This window comes from Lepidochelys kempii, chromosome 3 (assembly GCF_965140285.1).
Source record: "Lepidochelys kempii isolate rLepKem1 chromosome 3, rLepKem1.hap1, whole genome shotgun sequence".
NCBI lineage: Eukaryota > Metazoa > Chordata > Testudines > Cheloniidae > Lepidochelys > Lepidochelys kempii.
Window position 1 is genome coordinate 171,536,850 of NC_136382.1, and position 23,730 is coordinate 171,560,579.

The following is a 23,730-nucleotide window of genomic DNA, read 5'->3' on the forward strand; positions in this document are numbered from 1 at the left end:
ACAGGCACAGGTGATGCAGTGAGAAATATGTTCTTCAGTCTGTGATTGTCAGTGAGCATGTTTCTGTTCAACAGACTTAGCACCATTAAAAGTGAACAAAAACCAGATGCTGTCTTTAATCTTGACCTAGTTCAAAACACACAATTGATACAATTCTCATATTACTGGATTATATAAATTCACCCAAAATCTGTACTCTGTGTCTGATCCTGCCCCAAAAGTTTTTAGGTGGAGATTTTGAGGGAGCAGGATGGAGATGGGTGGAGGATCTCATCCCCTTGTATCCATTGAATGCATTCAGAATTATTTTTCTTTTGTTTGTTGTCTGTATCCTGGACATTTTTCTTTTAATTGAGGTTCCAATGGTACTGGGGCAGAATGACAGGTTTCAGGTGTTTCTAAACATATCACAGTGAATTTTGTTTGGGGGAATCAGTATTTTATAATCTATATTTAATATGCTATTCATATTCTGGGAATGAACCTGAAAAAGTAAATTTAAAGAGCTAAGGACTTCATAATTTCATTATTACCTGTTCTACTACTGTAATAATGTTTCTGGTACAATAAAGAATGTGTTTTTAAAAGGTGATTTCTCTGTAATTATATTAATTGCTTAACAGAAAAGTTAAAATCTGTGAATATGTAGGTTACAATTAGCAATAAAATGTCACTTACTATTAATGTTCCAGGTGCTAACAGCACTACAGGAGTTTATAATAAATGGTGCATTTACTATTTTGGGGCTTCTGTAATTGCTTTGTGTTCTCTATATTACTAAACTACAAAGTAGAGGTGGATTTTCATTTAATTTTATTTTTCCAGCAATCAAACGTTGGTGTAAAAGACTTGAATTAATTACCAAATAGTTCAGTGTATGTTACTTTTAAGAATTTCAACAGAAAACAATCGTAATCCTGAAACCACTGAACACAATTTCATTTTAAAATATGATTGTCTCTCAAATGGCCACTTTGGAAATAGGGTACCAGAAATCTTGCTGCCTTTGAAATCAATGGGAATTGTGCCCTTGCCTTTAATGGGAGCAGAACTGGACCCAAAGTTTCTACACATTTCTGCACATTTGTATTGCGAAGTTTTGCCCTCCACATCCCTAAACGGAAGCCAGAGATGAAAATGTCATGCTCCTCGTGGTATTTTCCCTATATCATTCCATTGGTAATGGGGGATGAAGGACAACTATCTGGAACAAAAAGTGTTTATGAAACAAACATTACAGCATTGTGCTTGTGTAGAGAACCAGGACGTTCAACTGATGAATCTATTTTCTTGCCCAGGCTGAGTGAAGCACAAATGATAAATAAGCAGCATAGACGATGAAACGTAAATTATATAAGATTTAATCATCTACAAAATTATTTGAAATGGGAGGAAATTTGATATTTAAATGTAAGGAGCAAAAATTGTATCCTCCTGAGAAGGCTTAAAGGGCTAATTAAGGCCATTTCTACACTACAGGGACTATAGCACTGGACCTATTCTGCCATAACCCCATAGTGCTGATGCAGCCTACAGTAACAGAAAGGGTTTTTCTATCATTGTAGGAACACCACATCCCTGAGCAAAGGTAGCTAGGTCAACAGAAGCATTCTTCCATCTACCTAGCTGCATCTACAGAGGGAGTTACGTCGGGATAGCTACTGGGCAGTGGATTTTTTGCTATGTTGACCTAAATTTTAAGTGTAGATCAGACCTAATTGTTCCTTCATGTGGGAGGTAGTAGAGGTAATACGGCCATTGCAGATTCTGAGAATCAATCAGGAAGGGGGCTATAATTCTACACATGGTTGGTTATGCTGCTCTTTTGACTCACTTCTGGGATTGTGGTTGTGGGTGGGTCCTGTGCTGTACAACATATTCATCAGTGATCTGGAAAAAGAGGAATGGAGTGAGGTGGCAAAGTTTGCAGACCATACACAATTACTCAGGATAGTTAAGTCCAAAGCAGACTACGAAGAGTTACAAAGGAATCTCAAAAAACTGGGTGACAAAATGCCACATGAAATTCAATGTTGATAAGTGCAAAGTAATACACACTGAAAAACATAATCCCTATGATACATACAAAATGATGGGGGTCTAAATTAGCTGTTACCACTCAAAAAAGAGCTCTGGGACTCATTGTTCTCTGAACACATCTGCTCAATGTGCAGCAGCAGTCAAAGAAGCTCAGAGAATGTTAGGAACCATTAGGAAAGGGATAGATAATGAGACAGAAAATATCATAATGCCTCTATATAAATCCCTGGTACACCCACACCTTGAATACTGCATACAGTTCTGGTTGCCGCACATCAACAAAGCTATATCAGCACTGGAAAAGGTACAGAGAAGGGCAAAAAAATGATTAGGAGTGTGGCACAACTTCCATATGAGGAGAGATTAAAAAAGTCTGGGACTGTTCATCTTAGAAAAGAGACGACTAAGGGGGGATATGACAGAGGTCTATAAAATCATGACTGGTGATGGTGTGGAGAAAGTGAATAAGAAAGTGTTATTTTGCTCTTCATATAACACAAGAACCAACCGTCACCCAATAAAATTAATAGGCAGTAGGTTTAAAACAAACACAAACACTTCTTCACACAACATAGAGTCAACCTATGGAACCCCTTGATGACCAAAATTATGACTGGATTCAAAAAAAGAATTAGATACGTTCATGGAGGATAGGTCCAGCGGTGGCTATTAATCATGATGGGCAGGGATGCAACCCCATGTTCCAGGTGTCCCTAAATCTCTCACTGCCAGAAGCTGGGACAGGACAACAGGAAATGGATCAATTGATAATTGCACTATTCATTCTCTCTGAAGCATCTGGCACTGGCCACTGTCAGAAGACAGGATCCTGAGCTAGATGGAGCATTGGCTCTTCTTATATTCTTAGAGCACAGTGCTAATTCAGAACACTGGAAGAGCTCTCATAAGGGAGGCTATCATAGTATTTGCATACAATTATCTTTGCTTCTAACCAGTGTTGCTAGCCTATCGCTTTCATAAGGATCAAATTCACCCAGTTTAACCAACAACAAACAGTACTTTAGGTTGGTTTCTATTTGGCTGAATTTAAAGAAAACAAGTCATATCTGAAGTCAGTAATTAAATTTCCACATTTCTAGATGAAACTGTCGTGCTATTCCACAAATGTTACTCATAGCAAATGATACCTGCTATATGAATCATTTTGTATAACAGAGGTAACATTACTATAATAAACTATTGGCATGAGATCAGTGTCTCCAGCTTCGAAAATAAATGCATAACTTTGCCTTCAAATTATTCTCAATAAGGGTATTCCTGTAGCACCAAGAGACCATTATCTTGCGATAACACCCTTTGTAACTGACTTTATCTGCTAATTATCTTCTCTGCAGTGTGGCTTGGCCTCAATGACATCCCATACAGGATGTAATTATACTAGTTTATCCTGTTTACAGATGGGCAAACTCAAATGGTTTGGATTGGATGAAGTTTTTGGAATTTCTTGCAAGATTCTGGATGCCTCATACCACTGAATGGAAAATAAATATCATTTATTGTGTGGCAAGAAAACATTAATTCAAACAAGAATGATCTCAGGTATCCAGGTTTTTGATGATTTGCTCATGATTGGACTGGTGATCTTCACTTCATGGCTTTAGCTCTCTTATTGTGTCCTTGACCACCCTGTACTCCTCTGCCACCCTCAAGTGCTTTCTCTGATGCATCATACTTGTGGCCTGTCTGCTCTACAAATAGTGCCCCTGATAGTGCAGCAGAGAGTATTGTCATGAATATAAAAACAACGAAGAGTTCGGTGGCACCTGCATCTAAAGAAGTGGGTTTTTTACTCACGAAAGCTTATGACCAAATATATCTTTTAGTCTTTAAGGTGCCACTGGACTCCTCATTGTTTTTATGAATATAAAAGGATTCTTTTATTCTGGCTACTGGACATAGTCAGACCCTGTAGTTCTCCTTGGTTCTCTATCGCCAGGACTTACTATTACAGACTGTGCTGCCTAGTGCTAATACATAGGTTCTCCCCAGAATTAAAAGTCACAGGATGGATTGCTGACTACACCACAGTGTAGATGGGACATAACTGTGTTTTGATCATGCCCCTGAAGCGTGCAATAGTCTTTTACAAGGCTTTAGAGGAGCAGAGATAAGAAGGATCTTTTGGGTAAATGAACTATGGGCCCATTGGTAGGGTTAAGGATTCAGTTGATTGGAGGTCACCCAACAGGAGACAGAATGGCTTACAGAGAAGTTGCAGACCTCTTCAGGCAGGCTGGGCCACAAAGGGGTCAGAATCCTCACTCACCTGAAAAAGGAATTCCCAGGGGCCCCTCTCTACCTCATGGGACCCACCTCCAACAAGTCTGGGCTGGACTGGTGCAACAGTATCTTCGTGTGGCAGACATGAGACCTTGGAAGTGTGGAAATTTCAAAATACTATTATATTGAGATGTGCCAGAGGCTATGGGCAAAGGGAATATTCATCAAAACTTTGTATCTATAAATGTGATAGGTATATTTGTGAGCTAGGGATTGTATTCTAGCTCTATGGGAGAGGGTTACCCAGCTTCCTTCAGGAAATAAAATCAGATAGTGGGGGATAATTACTCCAAATCTTGGGATAGGTAAACTGCTCCAGAGTAGTACCATCCCCCTGGGGGAGTTGCCTATACTGTTCAGACCAGGGTCAAGAGGCCCAGAAGACAAAGAAAGGGCTTTTGGTATAAAGGGCCACCCTGAACTGACCGAAAGTCCCTCATTTGATCTTCAAACTGACATGAAACTGTAATCAAGAGGGCAACACCCAGCTGCAAGGGTTTGAAAGACTGGAACCTACCTTCATGTGGAAGAAGGGTGACACCTGGTAAGCTTAGCATGAGTGTAGATTCTTTATTGGTTTATGTTTTCTCTATGATACTTGTGCCCTAAATAAATGTACTGTGCTTCGTGAAAGCTGGCTCGTCGCTGGTATACACTGTCAGAGCCCTTGGGAGAGAGCAGAACTGCAGGTATTGCACTAAGGTCAGGTCTGCTGGGATAAATATGCTGACTTGTAAGGGGGCCGAAACCCTAAAATTCTGGTCCACGGCCAATGGGAGCTTCGGGGGAGGTACCACAGGCAAGAGCAGCGCGCGGAGCTCTCTGCCCCCCCTCTCCCACAGGGGCTGCAGGGACGTGATGCCGGCCGCTTCTGGGAGCGGCGTGGGGCCGAGGCTAGGGCGGGCAGGCGGGCAGGCAGGCAGGCAGCCTGCCCTGGCCCCGGCCCCGGAGCGTGCTGCTGCCACCCCGGAGCCGCTCCAGGTTAAGTGGCACCAGGCTGGAGCCCGAACCCCTCCTGCACCCCAGCTCCCTGCCCTGAGCCCCCTGCCGCACCCCAACCCCCTGCCCTGAGCCCCCTCATACACTGCGCACCCCTCCTCTGCCCCAACCCCTTGCCCTGAGCCCCTTCCTGCTCTTCACACCTCCTCCACACCCCCCACTCCCTCCTGCACCCCAACCCCCTGCCCTGGCCCTGCACGCAATTTCCCCACCCAGATGTGGCCCTCAAACCAAAAAGTTTGCCCACCCCTGCTCTAGTAAGACCAGTAAGGTCATATTCTGAGGCCTGAGGGAATGTGGGAAGGGAGCACTGGCACACTGATTGTTTTGTTGTTTGCTTTATTAAATATTGATCTTTTCTCCATCCCCAACAGTGTCCCCCCCTTAGTGTCTTGCCTGTAGGTATTTTTGTAATACAGATTATATCCTGACTGGCTCCTTAGCTCTTTTAGAGCACTGGGGATATTACTTATTGACATTGGTCTAGAAGGCAGAGTGACACCCTCTGTATGCACATCCTCAGGAGAGCTAGAGGCACTGCTTTGGCATCATGAATGCCTTACACCAGATACAGTTGACACCAAACAGAGGATACTATAAACCAGGTCAGCAGCACCTCAACCCACAACCCCATGCCCCTTACATACACTGGCTAAGTGCCACCTAGTCAAATAAGCATTATATTAGGATTCTGGAAGTTTAGTTATTTAAATTCATTTATTTCCTTCTCTTCTTTCTCCGGGTTGTTAAATTATAAAATCATGTGTCCAGTGCTTCAGGCAGAATTGCATTAGGAATAAGATCCACAACCAACCGTTTCAAAGATGCTTCAGTCCCATATATGGATGGAACCATGGGAACCATATTCCCAGTGCTATTAGAGAACCTTCGTTTAAGATCTTGTATATATTAAGTGTTCTCTAAGAGCTGACACTGTTTCATGCATAAACAAAGTAGACTTATTCAACATTACTCCTTGGATTTACCCCTACTTTTGGGGAGATTACAACCCTAAAGGAATTCTTAAGTGTGGATATATAAACCAGAATTCATTAAATGCAATCTGCATGTTGGATGAAGAAGGAAAAAATACAAGATCTAACAGTGAGCGTTTGGTGCTTTTTTTTTTTCTTTTTTTTTTTAAACTTCTGGTGAATAAATGCATGTTGTTACAATGGACTAATCTTGTTCCTCTCAACTCTGATTCTCTCAGAGGGAACAGTTTTCTTTTCTGTCAATTGAAGATAGCAAATTCTTGGTTAAGTACTATAGGTTTATTTCCAGATCTTCAGCACAATCCTTGGTGATTCAGCTGAGCTTCTCTTCTGTTCTTTTTTTTAAGCAGGAGTAGCACCCTATGTAAACAGACCCTATGTCCTTCATGAAAAGGATGGCAATACTTTGAGTATGGCAACAGGGAGCACATGGGTAAAGGGACCTTTCATTCTGCCAGCTTTGATTCATGACTTCTAAACACAAAGCTAGAGAGGCTGAGGCCTTGTGATCACTACTAATGTCATTGTGTTACAACATGATTGTGACTAGTCGAGTTAGCGATAATGTCACTAGTGACAGGTCATGTTCAGCATTGTGCCAGCTAGTCATGGTCAAACCCTAGGGCAGGGATTTGCAACCATTTCTATACTGTGGCTCCATGTTACAACAGAGAGTTTTTGAACCTTCCTCCCAACTAGCCATAAAGAGAGGGAGGGAAGTCACATCCCCTTTGAGCCTGTCCCACAGGCCTTACTGAACCAAAACTCCCATTTGCTTCAATGGGAATTTTGCCTGAGTAAGAACTGCATCATCAGACCCTTAGTGTGCATGCAAAGAACCTGATTCTGCATTGCCTTGCACTTTTATGTAGTCTGTTCACAAAGAATGCTGACTGGTGTAAAATGCTACCAAATCAGAATAGTAGCATTTTACAGTTACTGATACAGGGTCCAAAGTGGGATATGTATGCAGTCTCCTGATCAGGAAAGGAACTGAAAAACTTGAAGCAGTATTGCTAATCCCCCCAAAATTGTGAGAAAGACTTCGAAATCATGAGATTTTATAAAAATAATATATGTTGAAAGAGAAAAGGAGTACTCATGGCTGCTACTCTGAAATATATGTTGAGTTCTTATTTGCCAGCTGGTGTTTGAGCCTTTAAGGTTTCTGGTTTCCAGCTTTCTCCCACAATCATGAGTGTTAGAAACTTATTTTTTAAAGCTTCTAATTGTCACAAGGTGTCTATACCCCATTCTATTACGGCCACTAAGGGGTTAACAGGTAGGTGAGATAGTTCCTCAGCTGGAGCTAATTGCTGGGTCAGCAACACCTGGGGGATAGGAAGGCTGCAGATCAGAGGAGAGTGTGGCTACTTGAGAGACTACCAAGATGTAATCTTTAGCAGTATAGTGGAGGGAAGTATCCCAGTAAATTGGACTTCCAGAGAGGGAGAATCAGAGAATGTGAGTCTGGAAAAGGCCTACAAGAGAGATGAGTGAGTAAACAGAGAGGAATGTGAGGAACTGGTCCCAGTGACTTAATGCTGGGTCTCTGGGCTGGAACACAGAGGAGTGGGTCAGCCTGGGCTCCTCTACCATCCCCCCAAAAAGGGAATAGTAAAATGTCTTGGAGCAAAAGTGTCAAGACACAGCAGGGGTCTGAGATTGTTGACTCATTGTTAGGGTCACTGGACTCCTGCTCTATCAGACTCCTGACCTGGCTGGAGTCATAAGAGGACTCTGCTTGGCACACGACCAACCAGCTGTTGGGGGTGGGAGCATAAATTGAAGCAGAGTTACTGTGATGCTACCCACAGTCACGACCGGGCATTGGCAGGTAAAGGCGCCTCTGGGCACTCACCTTACCCGTGGACTCCAGGAGTTGGGACATTATGAAAAACACCAAATATAGTGAGGTATGTGATAATATCATGAGTGCTGGCAACACAAGATCAGTGTGGTGGGTAGCTACAAGGAAATAAGTGAGGAGGATGTTGGGTTGTAGCAACACGGGCCAATGTAATGTGCCATATGCTTGCCACTGGAGAGTCAGACATCACGGCTGGTGGGAGAGAGGTTGAAATAACCTTTTGCACAGTGCCACAGAGAAGGGAGGAGAGAACCAAGGAGAACTGGGAGAAAGATGCAGAAGTTGGAGACACAGACCCTGAGCCAGCATTGTGATGTCCATGACTACTACACTGGCACACAGTCCCACTGATGTCAGTGGGACTCTGTGCAGCCACAGAGGACTGGGGCCATAGAGAGAAGGGGGCAGAAAGGGGAAGGAAGACAAATGGGAAGAGAAGGAAGTGGAATTGAGAGAAGAGCAAAGGGAAAGGAGAAGGAGTAAAACACTAGACAGAGAAAGGGAGCAAAGGCAGTGAAAGTGAGATGGACTGAAAGGCACAGTAAAGTCTCATTGTATTTGTCACTTGGCAACTGCCTACATTTAATTTTCATGACTTTCTAGTAGTCACGCTCACAACGTCTCTTGTTACTGTCTTAGTGCCTGTCACAAATATGACTACTCAAGACTTGACTTTGTATTTAATTAGAATTTAATTTTTAAAGCCTCTTTTTCTCCTTTTCCCATGATAAATCTTCCATCTGCTCTCTCAAGGGTACTCTTTCAGTTCAGGTGTCAGATAAGTCACCAAGTGGGGGTCGGAGCAAAGCTTAATGCAATGATTCTCCACATGGGTCCTAACCTGGGACCTTCAGCACTGCAGCCCAGACCTACACCACTTGAATTAAAGAATTATCTAGGCTATTAAATGGTAGCAGTAGTAGGCTGTTAACTTGTAGTAGACCAGCCGTCAAGGGTAGAGGTGCATTACCCACACTTTGCCAGTTCACAAGATTAGTACTAAATTAGTTGACTGTATCAAGCATTTAAGAATCAACTGAAATCAGATAGTCCATTCCTATTCAGCTATGTAACTTAAGCTATCACTTTGATGTGCTTACAAACCAAATTCTACCTTCAGATATTTGTACAGAACTGCCCCTAAAGTCAGTGGGAGCCAGGGACAAAAAACAGCCAACTGTTCCCTTCTTCTTAGACTCCTAAAAAATCTGATTGGACAAAGACTAAAACTAGGAAGAATTGGTTTTTGAGAAGCAATCCCGAGTCTTGGAACTAATTAAGCCGACTGTTACTTATTAGTGCTAGCCCTGGTCTACACTAGGACTTTAGGTCGAATTTAGCAGCGTTAAATCGATTTAAACCTGCACCCGTCCGCACAATGAAGCCCTTTATTTCGACTTAAAGGGCTCTTAAAATCGATTTCCTTACTCCACCCCTGACAAGTGGATTAGCGCTTAAATCGATGTTGCCGGCTCGAATTTGGGGTACTGTGGACACAATTCGATGGTATTGGCCTCCGGGAGCTATCCCAGAGTGCTCCATTCTGACCGCTCTGGACAGCACTCTCAACTCAGATGCACTGGCCAGGTAGACAGGAAAAGAACCGCGAACTTTTGAATCTCATTTCCTGTTTGGCCAGCGTGGCAAGCTGCAGGTGACCATGCAGAGCTCATCAGCACAGGTGACCATGATGGAGTCCCAGAATCGCAAAAGAGCTCCAGCATGGACCGAACGGGAGGTACGGAATCTGATCGCTGTATGGGGAGAGGAATCTGTGCTATCAGAACTCCGTTCCAGTTTTTGAAATGCCAAAACCTTTGTGAAAATCTTTTAGGGCATGAAGGACAGAGGCCATAACAGGGACCCGAAGCAGTGCCGCGTGAAACTGAAGGAGCTGAGGCAAGCCTACCAGAAAACCAGAGAGGCGAACAGCCGCTCTGGGTCAGAGCTCCAAACATGCCGCTTCTATGATGAGCTGCATGCCATTTTAGGGGGTTCAGCCACCACTACCCCAGCCGCGTTGTTTGACTCCTTCAATGGAGATGGAGGCAATACGGAAGTAGGTTTTGGGGACGAAGAAGATGAGGAGGAGGAGGAGGTTGTAGATAGCTCACAGCAAGCAAGCGGAGAAACCGGTTTTCCCGACAGCCAGGAACTGTTTCTCACCCTAGACCTGGAGCCAGTACCCCCCGAACCCACCCAAGGCTGCCTCCTGGACCCAGCAGGCGGAGAAGGGACCTCTGGTGAGTGTACCTTTTAAAATGCTATACATGGTTTAAAAGCAAGCATGTGAAAGGATTACTTTGCCCTGGCATTTGCGGTTCTCCTAGATGTAGTCCTAAAGCCTTTGCAAAAGGTTTCTGGGGAGGGCAGCCTTATTTCATCCTTCATGGTAGGACACTTTACCACTCCAGGCCAGTAACACGTACTCGGGAATCACTGTAGAACAAAGCATTGCAGTGTATGTTTGCTGGCATTCAACCAAAATCCGTTCTTTATCTCTCTGTGTTATCCTCAGGAGAGTGAGATATAATTCATGGTCACCTGGTTGAAATAGAGTGCTTTTCTTCAGGGGACACTCAGAGGAGCCCATTCCTGCTGGGCTGTTTGCCTGTGGCTAAACAGAAATGTTCCCTGCTGTTAGCCACAGGGAGGGGGGAAGGTTGAGGGGGTAGTCACGCGGTGGGAGGAGGCAAAATGCGACCTTGTAACGAAAGCACATGTGCTATGTATGTAATGTTAACAGCAAGGTTTACCCTGAAAGAGTGTAGCGACTGTTTTATAAAATGTGTCTTTTTAAATACCGCTGTCCCTTTTTTTTTCTCCACCAGCTGCATGTGTTTCAATGATCACAGGATCTTCTCCTTCCCAGAGGCTAGTGAAGCTTAGAAAGAAAAAAAAACGCACTTGCGATGAAATGTTCTCCGAGCTCATGCTGTCCTCCCACACTGACAGAGCACAGATGAATGCGTGGAGGCAAATAATGTCAGAGTGCAGGAAAGCACAAAATGACCGGGAGGAGAGGTGGCGGGCTGAAGAGAGTAAGTGGCGGGCTGAAGAGAGTAAGTGGCGGGCTGAAGACAGGGCTGAAGCTCAAATGTGGCGGCAGCGTGATGAGAGGAGGCAGGATTCAATGCTGAGGCTGCTGCAGGACCAAACCAGTATGCTCCAGTGTATGGTTGAGCTGCAGCAAAGGCAGCTGGAGCACAGACTGCCACTGCTGCCCCTCTGTAACCAACCGCCCTCCTCCACACCCATACACTCCATACTCCATAGCCTCCACGCTCCATAGCCTCCACACCCAGACGCCCAAGAACGCGGTGGGGGGGCCTCCGGCCAACCAGCCACTCCACCACAGAGGATTGCCCAAAAAAAAGAAGGCTGTCATTCAATAAATTTTAAAGTTGTAAACTTTTAAAGTGCTGTGCTTAAAGTGCTGTGTGGCATTTTTCTTCCCTCCTCCACCACCCCTCCTGGGCTACCTTGGTAGTCATCTCCCTATTTGTGTGATGAATGAATAACGAATGCATGACTGAAGCAGCAATGACTTTATTGCCTCTGCAAGCAATGATTAAAGGGAGGAGGGGAGGGTGGTTAGCTTACAGGGAAGTAGAGTGAACCAAGGGGCGGGGGGTTTCATCAAGGAGAAACAAACAGAACTTTCACACCGTAGCCTGGCCAGTCATGAAACTGGTTTTCAAAGCTTCTCTGATGCGTACCGCGCCCTCCTGTGCTCTTCTAACCGCCCTGGTGTCTGGCTGCGCGTAACCAGCAGCTAGGCGATTTGCCTCAACCTCCCACCCCGCCATAAACATCTCCCCCTTACTCTCACAGATATTGTGGAGCACACAGCAAGCAGTAATAACAGTGGGAATATTGGTTTCGCTGAGGTCTAAGCGAGTCAGTAAACTGCGCCAGCGCGCCTTTAAACGTCCAAATGCACATTCTACCACCATTCTGCACTTGCTCAGCCTGTAGTTGAACAGCTCCTGACTACTGTCCAGGCTGCCTGTGTACGGCTTCATGAGCCATGGCATTAAGGGGTAGGCTGGGTCCCCAAGGATACATATAGGCATTTCAACATCCCCAACAGTTATTTTCTGGTCTGGGAATAAAGTCCCTTCCTGCAGCTTTTGAAACAGACCAGAGTTCCTGAAGATGGTTTATGTACTCGGCGGCTTGGTGCTCCGGTGCCAAGACTCTAAACATCACTTTGGCATCTTCCATAGAATTGGACTAGTAACTGCTACTCTAGTGCCATTTGGAGAAGCAAAGGTATTATAATGAAGTGTAAAGTGCAGTCTCATCTTCAGCATCTTACTATATGCATGTGAGACATGGATGCTAAGGAAACAGGATATTAAAAGGCTTTCTGCCCTCAAACTGAAATGTTAAAAGCCATTACTGCCCGGTGTTTGCGTGCAAGGTATAGCTAATGAAGAAGCAAGTGTCTGAATTTACAGTATAACTGGAGTGATTCCTAGTATCATCAAGACAATCAAATGAAGAAAACTTGAGCTTGTGGGGTGAATGGGTGGAGGAAGATTGCCAAAGCAAGTTTTGTGGGGACTGGTGCCAGGGGCAGAGAGTATGTAGCTGATGGAACAGGGCGTGCTATATAGCATGCTTCTCAATGCTGCGTGAAGACTAGTTGGTCAGTGACTCTCCAGTGTTTTCTCTTTATGTGACTTTATGGTGCTTTGCACTTTGAAAATAAATACAAATAATATACAGAGATCAGAAACACTGCAGACTAATAATCAAAAGAATTGTTTAGATAATTTGGGGACTGATTCTGATGTTGCATTTTCTGATTTATCCCATTTTAATCAATCTGTTTAGTATCGGACTAAGATTACTCTGACATGAAGCATTATGTACATACTTTTTGAGACCTAAACAGCCTGTTTTTTTTTTCAGGCATACTAAGCACCCATAACTCCAGTTTAATGGAAGTTGCAGGTGTTCAGTGGCTCTAAAAAAGCTGGCACACTAAAGGTGTTCAAGCTTAATTCTCATTTCTTTCCCTCTTCTCCAGATATTTTGGAAGCTCTTCATGAGCCATTTACAAGACACACTGATATAACTACTTAGAAGTAAGTCTGTCAAGTGATTTCAAAAAATTAATAGCAATTAATTGTGCAATTAAAAAAATTAATCACAATTAATTGCACTGTTAATAATAGAATACCATTTATTTAAATATTTTTGAATCTTTTCTAAATTTTCAAATATTGATTTCACTTTATTTTTATTACAAATATTTGCACTGTAAAAAACAAAAGAAATAGTATATTTCAATTCACCTCATACAAGTACTGTAGTGCAATCCCTTTACAATGAAAGTTGAACTTATAAATGTAGAATTATGTACAAAAAATAACTGCATTCAAAAATAAAACAATATAAAACTTTAGAACCTACAGGTCCACTCAGTCCTCCTTCAGTCAATCGCTCAAACAAGTTTGTTTACATTTGCAGGAGATAATCATAGAATATCAGGGTTGGAAGGGACCTCAGGAGGTCATCTAGTCCAATCCCCTGCTCAAAGCAGGGCCAATCCCCAATTTTTGCCCCAGATCCCTAAATGTCCCCCTCAAGGATTGAACTGACAACCCTGGGTTTAGCAGCCCAATGCTTAAACCACTGAGCTATCCCTCCCCTATGCTACCTGCTTCTTGTTTACAATGTCACCTGAAAGTGAGAACAGGTGTTCTCATGGCACTGTTGTAGCTGACATGGCAATATATTTACGTGCCAGATGCACTAAAGATTCACATGTTCCTTCATGCTTCAACCACCATTCCAGAGGACATGCATCCATGCTGATGACAGGTTCTGCTCAATAATGATCCAAAGCTGAGTGGACCAATGCATGTTCATTTTCATCATCTGAGTCAGATGCCACCAGCAGAAGGTTGATTTTCTCTTTTTGGTGGTTTGGGTTCTGTAGTTTCCACATCAAAGTGTTGCTCTTTTAAGACATCTGAAAGCATTTTCCACACGTCATCCCTCTCAGATTTTGGAAGGCACTTCAGACTTTTAAACCTTGGGTAGAGTGCTGTATCTATCCTTAGAAATCTCACATTGGTACCTTCTTTGCGTTTTGTCAAATCTGCTGTGAAAGTGTTCTTAAAATGAACATGTGCTGGATCATCATCCAAGATTACTATATCATGAAATATATGGTAGAATGACGGTAAAACAGAACAGGGGACATACAATTCTTCCCCAAGGAGTTCAGTCACAAATTTTATTAACATTTTTTTTAACAAGCGGCATCAGCATGGAAGCATGTCCTCTGGAATGGTGGCCAAAGCATGAAGGGGCATATGAATGTTTAGCACACGTGGCACGTAAATGCCTTGCAACACCGGCTACAAAAGTGCCATGTGAAGGCTTGTTCTCGCTTTCTGGTGACATTGTAAATAAGAAGTGGGCAGTATTATCTCCTGCAAATTGTAACCAAACTTGTTTGTCTTAGCAGTTGGCTGAACAAGAAGTAGGACTGAGTGGACTTGTAGGCTCTGAAGCTTTACAGTGTTTTGTTATTGAGTGCAGTTATGTAACAAAAAAATCTACATTTTTAAGTTACACTGTCACAATAAAGAGATTGCACTACAGTACTTGTATGAGGTGAATTGAAAAATATTATTTCTTATCATTTTACAGTGCAAATATTTGTAATAAAAATATAAAGTTAGCACTGTACACTTTGTATTATGTGTTGTAATAGAAATCAATATATTTGAAAATGTAGAAAAACATCAAACAATAGAATGCCAATTGAAATTTATTAAATATTTTTGAAGTGTAATTAATTGTGATTAATTTTTTTAATCGCAATTAATCTTTTTGAGTTAATCACATGAGTTAACTGCGATTGACAGCCCTATTTGAACTCTATTTGTTGTTCACTGATTAATCTATCTTTTTGAACTGATAAATACAATGGCAAAATATTATTTTCTAATCTATGTGTTGTTAATTTTTGTCACAATCCAATTGCTCTGACACCAAAAAATCAAAATTGATCTGATTTGAAGTCCAAATCATAAAGTTCTAATTTATTTTTAAAAAGAAACCTGAAGAACATTATCTGTGATTATTTTTAGTTGAGATGGCTTCAGTGAAATAATTTCCACAGTAAATGTTATACTAGGTAATGTTTCAGTTGATTTGAAACTTCGGAACAAACTCAGAGCTAAGTATAGAGTATTTTTTTAAAACTGAATATGTTTCAAAGAATTCAGTGACATTAAATCTGGCTTTCATCTGTTTTCTGGGTTATGAGTTCATCAGAACCAGTCCAAGGGCTTACATAGTTCCATTACGTGGTGCTTTACCTATTATTCTGATTACTCTGTTCCCTGTGGTTGTAAAATATATCTAGCTCTTACTGTGAAAAGTGACTCTGTAAAAACAGCACCCTGGGGTTCATTATTTATTGTGTCTCAGTGACTTCCTGATCAAATGTAAGCACAATGGCTCATCTTAACTTCCAGACCTGAAACGCTGCCTGGGTTCTGAAACTCAAATTGTTCTGTTTGCGTCATGCCTTGTCTCTAGTAATAAAAGACTATATACAGGCCAAATTCTGTACACCCCTCTCCCCCCAACCATTGTCTTCACTGAAGTTACCCAGGGGTATCTGAGGACAAAATTGGCTCCTGTGAAATTATGTCGATGCTGAGCTAGATTAGAATTCAGCTCATTCTCTCACAACTTTATTGACTCTGCAGTTCTAATGAGAGTTAAAAAGTTAGGTCATGTCTACACTAGCAAGTTTACAGCAGCACAGATGTACTGATGCATCTGCCCAGCCGTAAGATCACTTGTGTAGCCGCTCTATGCTGATGGGAGAGAGCTCTCCTGTCGACATAATAAAACCAGAGCAATGGTAGCTTCTCCCGCCGACTTGGTGCTGTACACATGGACGCTTCTGTCAGTATAACTTATGTTGCTCAGGGGGATGGTTTTTTTTTTTCCACACCCTGGAGCAACGTAAGTTATCCCAACAAAAGTGGTAGTGTGGACATGGCCTAAGAAACACTTTTATTTTGGGGGGTCAGTACACCAAACAGATATGAATAACCGCAGGGAGTAGAACTGTTGCATAAGAAAGGTATCAATTTTGCAAAGTCACTTTTCAAAACAATGCCATACCTTAAAATAAAACAGAATAATGTAAGACTTCTATTTAAAAAGTCTGACAATTTTATTTTGTGTTCTATCTTAAGCCTTGCACAGTGAAATACGCTAGTGAATCCAGTAGATTTATTTGGAGATCATATGCATGTAATACTGTATACAGGTGGTTAAGGAAGCAAAGCTGTATTAACTCGTCAAATTTTTTTACACATATGCAAACAATATAAAATCAATGTTCTATAAAAATGATTAATTACTGAGTTTGCAAAGAACAAAGGATTCTAAAAAGCTGCAGTCAACATTGTCACTTTAATCATTTGATCAAAGTTTATATTTAATCTCTGGCCCTTAAAATTTAGATTCAGCGCAAATGAACAATTTTACTGAACATACATATCAATCTCACAATATATTCCTCTTGAAGTTTAACCCATGATGCCATCCACAAAGGAGATTCTTTACTCCAAATTTTATTTCATAAGCCATACATTACATTAGGTAATTTTCAAGGCTTAATTATATGAACAGCAGTTTGTCTCCTCATTGCCCGCTGGGGCAGATCCTCAGTTGGTGTAAACTGCCATAGCTTCAATGGGGCTCTCATTACTCTCTTTACTCCCATTAACGTAAAGAGGAGCTATTTTTATGCAGCAGGAAGAGAACAGAACCAGTAAAATATAGACAAACATCAGTAAGAAAATCATCCATTTCTAAATGTGAAAATTAATTTAAAAACAATGTATCTTTTGTTTCTTTGAGCCAGATTCCCTTTCAAGTGATGAAAACAAAATCTCTCTCTCTAAAACAACATGATCAATCTATTTCATTATGCACAGCCTTGGGCTATGATCCTACAGCTGCCTCCTTGTGAATGGACCCCTGCGCCTAGATGGATGAAACTGCAGCATCTGGGCCTTCGTATACTGACAATACAAATTTCAAATGGCCAGAGCTTGATTGATAATCTTACCATGGACCTCTTATGTGGGAAGAAATTATAGGCATTGTGTGAATGTTCAGGGCTTTATGCCTTCTCCTGGGCTGAAATTCAGATCTGTTAAGGTGTTTGTGATTAAGATAACTGAAGTAGAAGAGGCCTCTGGTTTTGGAGCCACGAAGCCATCCGTTTTATCCCTGATACAGCACGATTAAGCTGAAGGCTGTGGTACAGCCACAGATTGTTTATACAATGAAAACTCCCATCCACCATTCCTCCCTTACATAAATGTTAGTCAGGCCATGAATCTCATAAGAGGATTTTTGTATTCACTGGGCCCTCTGCAATGTTCATGAGGCTCAAAACATGCCCCTCTGACACAAGGATATTTTTTAACCTCAAAATTAATAATCAAGCCATAGACAACCTGCACCCATCTAGACAAAGTTGTTGAAAATAGTCAAACATTGTGGGGTCTAGTCTCACCTGGGAGAGGGCACCATGACTGCAATCGCTTGTCTCTGTGGTGTTTTGTTTGGTTTCTTAATCTGTTTTTTAGGATAAATGGCCAAAGATTATATTCCTTCCCTCATGTGTGTCTTTAGAGGCATTGAGTATCCTGGTTGAAGCAACCTAATATCCAAAGAGATAGTAACTAATATTCCATAACTGGAGATTTTGGAGTGGTGTCTCTTTGTGCAGGACAGTAAGAGAAAAACAGACTCTGGGCCCAATTCTGCAAGTTGCTGGGCACCCTCCACGCCTATTGATTTCAGTGGGAGCAGAGCACTCTCAGACACTCATCACCCCGCGGGGTTGAGGCCAACATCTAATTGACAATTAGCCTTGACAATTAGTCAAGTGGTGGAATTTCCACAGTTTGGTATTCATGTACACTAGCTGCATTTTGGATGAACAGAAGCCTCTGTGTACCATTGTGACAAAAAAATTTTTAGATTTGCTGCATTCATATTTTCTCCCTATTTTTGTTTAAATTGTCAGGATACATATAGGAGTTTGTGTCTTACACTCTTTGAGAACGTATCCCTAGAGATTTTACTGTACACCTTATATATAGGATCACAATTTTATTCTGGTGTGAAAATGGGGGGAGTAGCTGAGAATTAGCCAACTATCCTCTCTTAGTTTTTGAAGTGCTGTATTAGGTGGAGAGAACACTATGCCAAAATGTTTGTATGTAACTGAAAAGAAAGCTCAGCTGCATTTTAATGAAGTAACTTAACCAGTTTAAAGAAATGCTTATCTTTATACACATGTATAATTCAATATTTATTTATAGAAAGTTTCACTAGGAAAATCAATCTACAGAAAATAAGACAATAAGCATCACTATAAATAAGAATACCCTATCCCTTCACTATAAGGCTCTCTGTTTTAAGGCTACCTCTGATATAAGGCTACTTCAAATTGGTTTCTAAAAAGAGTAAAGGAAACCTCTTGTCAATACATTAATAACCATGCTACGCTAAAATAAAGAAAAGAGCAAATATCTCTCCACAGCTAGCTTATATTTAGGGCAAGTTTTTTATGGACTAGATTCTTACTTTATATCCACTTAGCTATTAAAAATTATTCTACTGTAATGCAAATTTAAAATACATGAGGCATTTTTGTTCACATTCTGCAATAAAAAAAATTGATCTACAACAATGTAAATGTTTGTATTTAAGATCTCCATTTTTCATAAACATACATTCCTTTACATAAGTATATTAAGTAGGTGATTATATTCTTCGTATTCTATAAGAATCTACATTTGGAAACCCTTTATAAAATAGCACATTTTCTGTACTCTTATGTCAGACATATTCTAGACACTAGTTTGTCTTTGGAATGTCTAGTATTCAATTGCCTGTACAATACAAATCGATACTTGAAAGTCATTGTGTGCATTAATTTATACCTGACTTTGCTTTTTTTGCACATGAAGCTAAAAAACTAACCTTATGTATACTGTAGTGATAAAAATACAAGTTAATTTTTTTCTGGAATTTAGTACTACTACTTTAAGTATATTTCATATTTGTATATTTTTAAAACTGAGATATACCCACTTTGCTCAAATTGGATATCTTATTTTGCATCCCAAATAAAGGGCATTAATCTGTTTAAATATAATCTATGAAAGGCACAGTAGACTTGAAAAAGTTACATGGAAACCAATTTCACCCTAGAGTTTCTAAATGAGTAGAGCTAGCTTTATCAACACTAGTAGATGAAGAAAATAATAGAAATTCAGAATTACAGGGATGGAAAATTTTTATTTTGTCAAAGCCACTTTTTTTTGTAGAGAATTCCTCCCCCGCACCCCAAATTGTTAAGTTTTTATCAAAACATAAACTAATTTTGGCTGAAATGTTTCAGTCTTCAGTGGCTGGAAAATAAAAGTCAAATTTCAGTTTCTTTTACCAGAAACTAACTTTCATTTTTGTGGGGAATTTTTTTCTCTAATCAGCTCTATTATATATGCTAAGTCCCAGAATCTCAGCTGGTGTCAACTGGTATAGATCCTCTGAAGTTAATGGAAGCTGGCCAGCTTAAACCAGCTGAGAATCTCTCCCTAAAAGCCATTTCCCCCCCTGTTCCCAAGGAATATTCACCTCTCTGCAAGATACACAGATTTCAAAGGTATAGATATGGCACTACACAATAATATATCCTCAAGAAACTATAGCAGAAAAAAGGAAAAGGAAACTAGTTTTGGGAAATACAAACTCATGGCTATTGCAATCAAGCAACTTTTCTTTCAGGTTACTTTACAACTTCTGGTAGTGAAACAATTTCCTTTCCCTCCTTGACTGGCTTTATCAGTAGATATCCCTTTCCCCTAAAAACAACAGCATGCCACTTAACATGATCCATAACTTTTCAGGTCTTGAGCAGGAAAAATGGCAGCATATTTCTTTTTTAACGTATGGCCTTCAAGTACTAGCTATATATCCCACCTAATATTTTTAGTTTGAGTGATCAGTACCAAAGACTTCTGTTGCTGAGAGGTGCCGGTCTCTCTATTTCTAAAGCTGACAGATGTACACAAAACATCCAAAGGTGCTTCTACAATTCAAACACAGTAAACATTTTACAATGACTTTCAGGCAAGCACACCAAATTCAAATAGACTGGTGATTATGGTTAATAAAAATGTTTCCTGTTAATGGTGGGTGGTAAATAGTACTGGGTTAGTTGTGCCTACATTTGTTTGAATGTTTAACAGCACAGTTCTACATGGCAGCTTTTCAAAGTCATATTTAATAGTGCTACTGAGCAGTACTACACAAGAAATGTAGTGTATGAAACATGAGAACCTAACTTCATTCATCTTAATTCCATATTTACAGGGGAGAATATATTACTTTGTGCCAAGCACAGGTTCCATCCAAATGCTACTTTTCAGTATCACCTGGGCTGTTTTACAGTTGTTAAAATTTAAATTAACCTATATCAATTCATAATAAATCCTTCAATAAGAATCACCATAGAATTTGGAGATGGAAAAAGACCCACCTGGACATCTGTCCCAGCCCTGACACTGCAGGATTGTTCTCCTGTTTTCTAGTGCTTTGTCTAGAAAGTTTTTGAACCTCTCAAGTGACAGATTCATCATGTTTCTTGGAATACTATTTCACTATGAGGTGATTATGGTTAATAAAATGGGGTGGGGGGGAATCAAGGCTTATTGGTAAATGTCTTCATGTTGATGGAGTTTAGCTGAGTGCATAAGTCAAATTTGGATATCTGCATCCCATTGAGCTAGCAGTTGATATATTGATTGTATTATCAACTACTGAATTTTACTCTGATCTTTATAAAGTATGACATTAGTTGCTACTGTAGATCTTACTCCCAGAGAAATGGCAGTTGTGGTTAAGCATATGCCACAACATAGAGAGGGACATACATTCCTCTCTGTTACTCCAATAAAAATCTGGAAAAAAACCCATTGACCTCACTGTCACTGTGGCTTTAACTGAGATCAGAATTGGGCTTTGAGACTCCCTCTGCCTTGTGTATTTATATTTTTTTTCCTCTCTTCCTTCAGTCGTAGGATCAGATTATTCCATCTGCTACATGACTTGGAGGAATTAAGAGTAGCAGCAATTCTGCTCCCATGTCCTCAACTCTTCTGGAGCGGGCTTCATGTCAACAAGGTCTCTACTCCTCCAAGGGACCTTTTAGATTTTAAAATATTTGAATGACATCTGTTATATTTTCCTTGGAAGGCTATGGAATATCAGTATGAGGAGGGGTGAGTATCTGCAACTCCCACTGAATTGCAGGTCTTCATCTCTCTTGGGACCAAGCCCATGATTTGTGTGTGTAGTTGTCTGGATAGGCAGAGAGAAGTCCAGCCCCCATGAGGTCTTGAACTTTCCAGTCCCGTTGTTGTTCAAGAAGCTACCATTTTCTTCCTCTCAGATCTCAACATCCCCACCCACGCTCCCTACCATGGGGCCCAAAGCAGGTAGTCATCCTTCAGATGAGAATGGTGACTGACATCCTTCAAGGCTGATGACAATGCTGTTCCTTGGATCATCTGGCAAGATGGGTGCGCATCCATCACCTCTTCCACCAAAGGTTAGCAAGTACTATTACAAAAAGCAGGCACACTCATTAATTTAAGAATTCAGCAGAGAGGCTTCGGCTGTATCTAGCAGATCGGAACTTGACCTCATGATAACATTGCACAAAGCTATGATAGATGAAAGTAATAGGCAATGCTAATAAAACAATCCCACTAACTACACAAATTCCACCAAGAATCCTTCCAGGTACAGTGATGGGGCACATGTCACCATAACCAACTGTGGTCATCGAGATTATTACCCACCAACAGGCAGCGGGGATGCTGGAAAAATCCTTATTCTTTGTTCCCAAGTCCAGCCCATTTTCAAGGAGTTGTGAAAGTGCACTAAAAATTGCCATAGCAACACAAATAAAGACAAGAAGCATCACCATCTCTCTGTAACAACGCTTTAGAGTCAGACCAAGTGTCTGAAGACCAATGAAGTGACGGGCAAGTTTAATCACCCAAAAAATCCTCATCATCCTAAGAACCCTCAGAGTGACTCCAGCCCTTTGGAGTTGAGAATTTTCCCCCGTGAAAACTGTCATTAGCACAGAGATGTAGTAAGGAGTGATTGCCAGCAAATCAATGATGTTCAGGGGTCTCTTCACAAACTCACACTTGTTTTTGGAGATGATGAACCTCACAATGCACTCTGCAGTGAACCAGCCTATGCAGATAGCTTCAATGATCCTGTCAAAAGAAACAAAGTGGAGCATTTTAATTCTATATGAGCATTTTAATTAAGGTTTGGTTGTGGACATTACTAAACTGATATTAATTCAGAGCCTTAGTGGAGGGTGTGCTGAATGGTGAGCCACACTATCTTATTCTGAGCTTTTTTGTGTAAATATAATACCATACTACAGTGAGTACAACTCAGAACTGATTACTCATAAGGATTTGATTATATCTGCAATTCATTTAGTAAACACTTTGTTAGAATTACAAATTGTTAACATTACCAATATGTGAGGATACTTCTGCAAAGTCAGGAACACTACAGGATAATGTCTTAAAATAATGTAGACAGCTATTCATATCTAAATCTAAAACTCTAGGTCCCTATGCAGCGTAAGATCTCCATACTTCGCAAGCTATCGTAGCTACCAAAACCTATGGAGTGGCAGCTCATTAGCAGAACAACCTATTAAGGAAAAAGACATGTCTGCTGACCTGGGCCACAAAAATTAAACCCCACAGTGAGCACTGATCTACTTTTAGGGAAAATAGCTCATGTAAGTTTGCTCTCAACCTCCTTTTTACAAGCGGAATCACTGCATTCTGCACTAGCTGAAATTTCTAAAGGGTTTAAAAATGTACAGGGCATTGCAATAACCTAATTTCACCGTAACCAAGTCAATGGTGAGGGCACAACCTTCTTATCAAGTACAAACAGGCCCGGATGCAGGAAAGTATCCCTGTCCAGGAAGGGTGCTTACACATGGGCTTAACTTTAAGCATATGTTTAAGTCCCAATGAAGTCAGCGAGACTTAAGAACATGCTTAAATGCTTTACTGAATTGGGGCCAGCAGAAGGCACAAATAGCAACTGCTGTTTCTAGGTATCCAGTAGCTCCTGGGGATCCAGTATGATATCCTGCAGGTGGAAACATGCCCTCTTATTAAATTAATCATGAGCATATCTTGTTAATTAAGAGGGCTAATATAATATCTGCTATTTTCTCTCCTTGCTTTCCCTATCTCACAAGCACTTTCATCTATGACCTTCAGAAACTCAAAACTCAGTACCATAAGAGGTCTAAAACCCAACTGATGGGAGTCAAAAAGACTTGAAAACTCTAGATTTACTGGAGTTGTTTCACCACCACTGGAGATCTATAATGGAGCA

General features: G+C 41.0%; 1 protein-coding gene across 2 annotated transcripts in view; it reads right to left on the reverse strand.

The window, feature by feature from the left end:
• Positions 1-18,570: 18,570 nt before the first annotated feature.
• The window catches only part of KCNG3 (potassium voltage-gated channel modifier subfamily G member 3), a 31,848-nt gene continuing 26,688 nt past the window's right edge, over positions 18,571-23,730 (reverse strand). For both annotated transcript variants that reach the window (XM_073339053.2, XM_073339054.2), the window contains exon 2: positions 18,571-22,571. In XM_073339053.2, the coding sequence (XP_073195154.1) occupies positions 21,926-22,571 (646 nt within the window). In that variant the 3' untranslated portion in view covers positions 18,571-21,925. The remainder of the gene's footprint in view (positions 22,572-23,730) is intronic.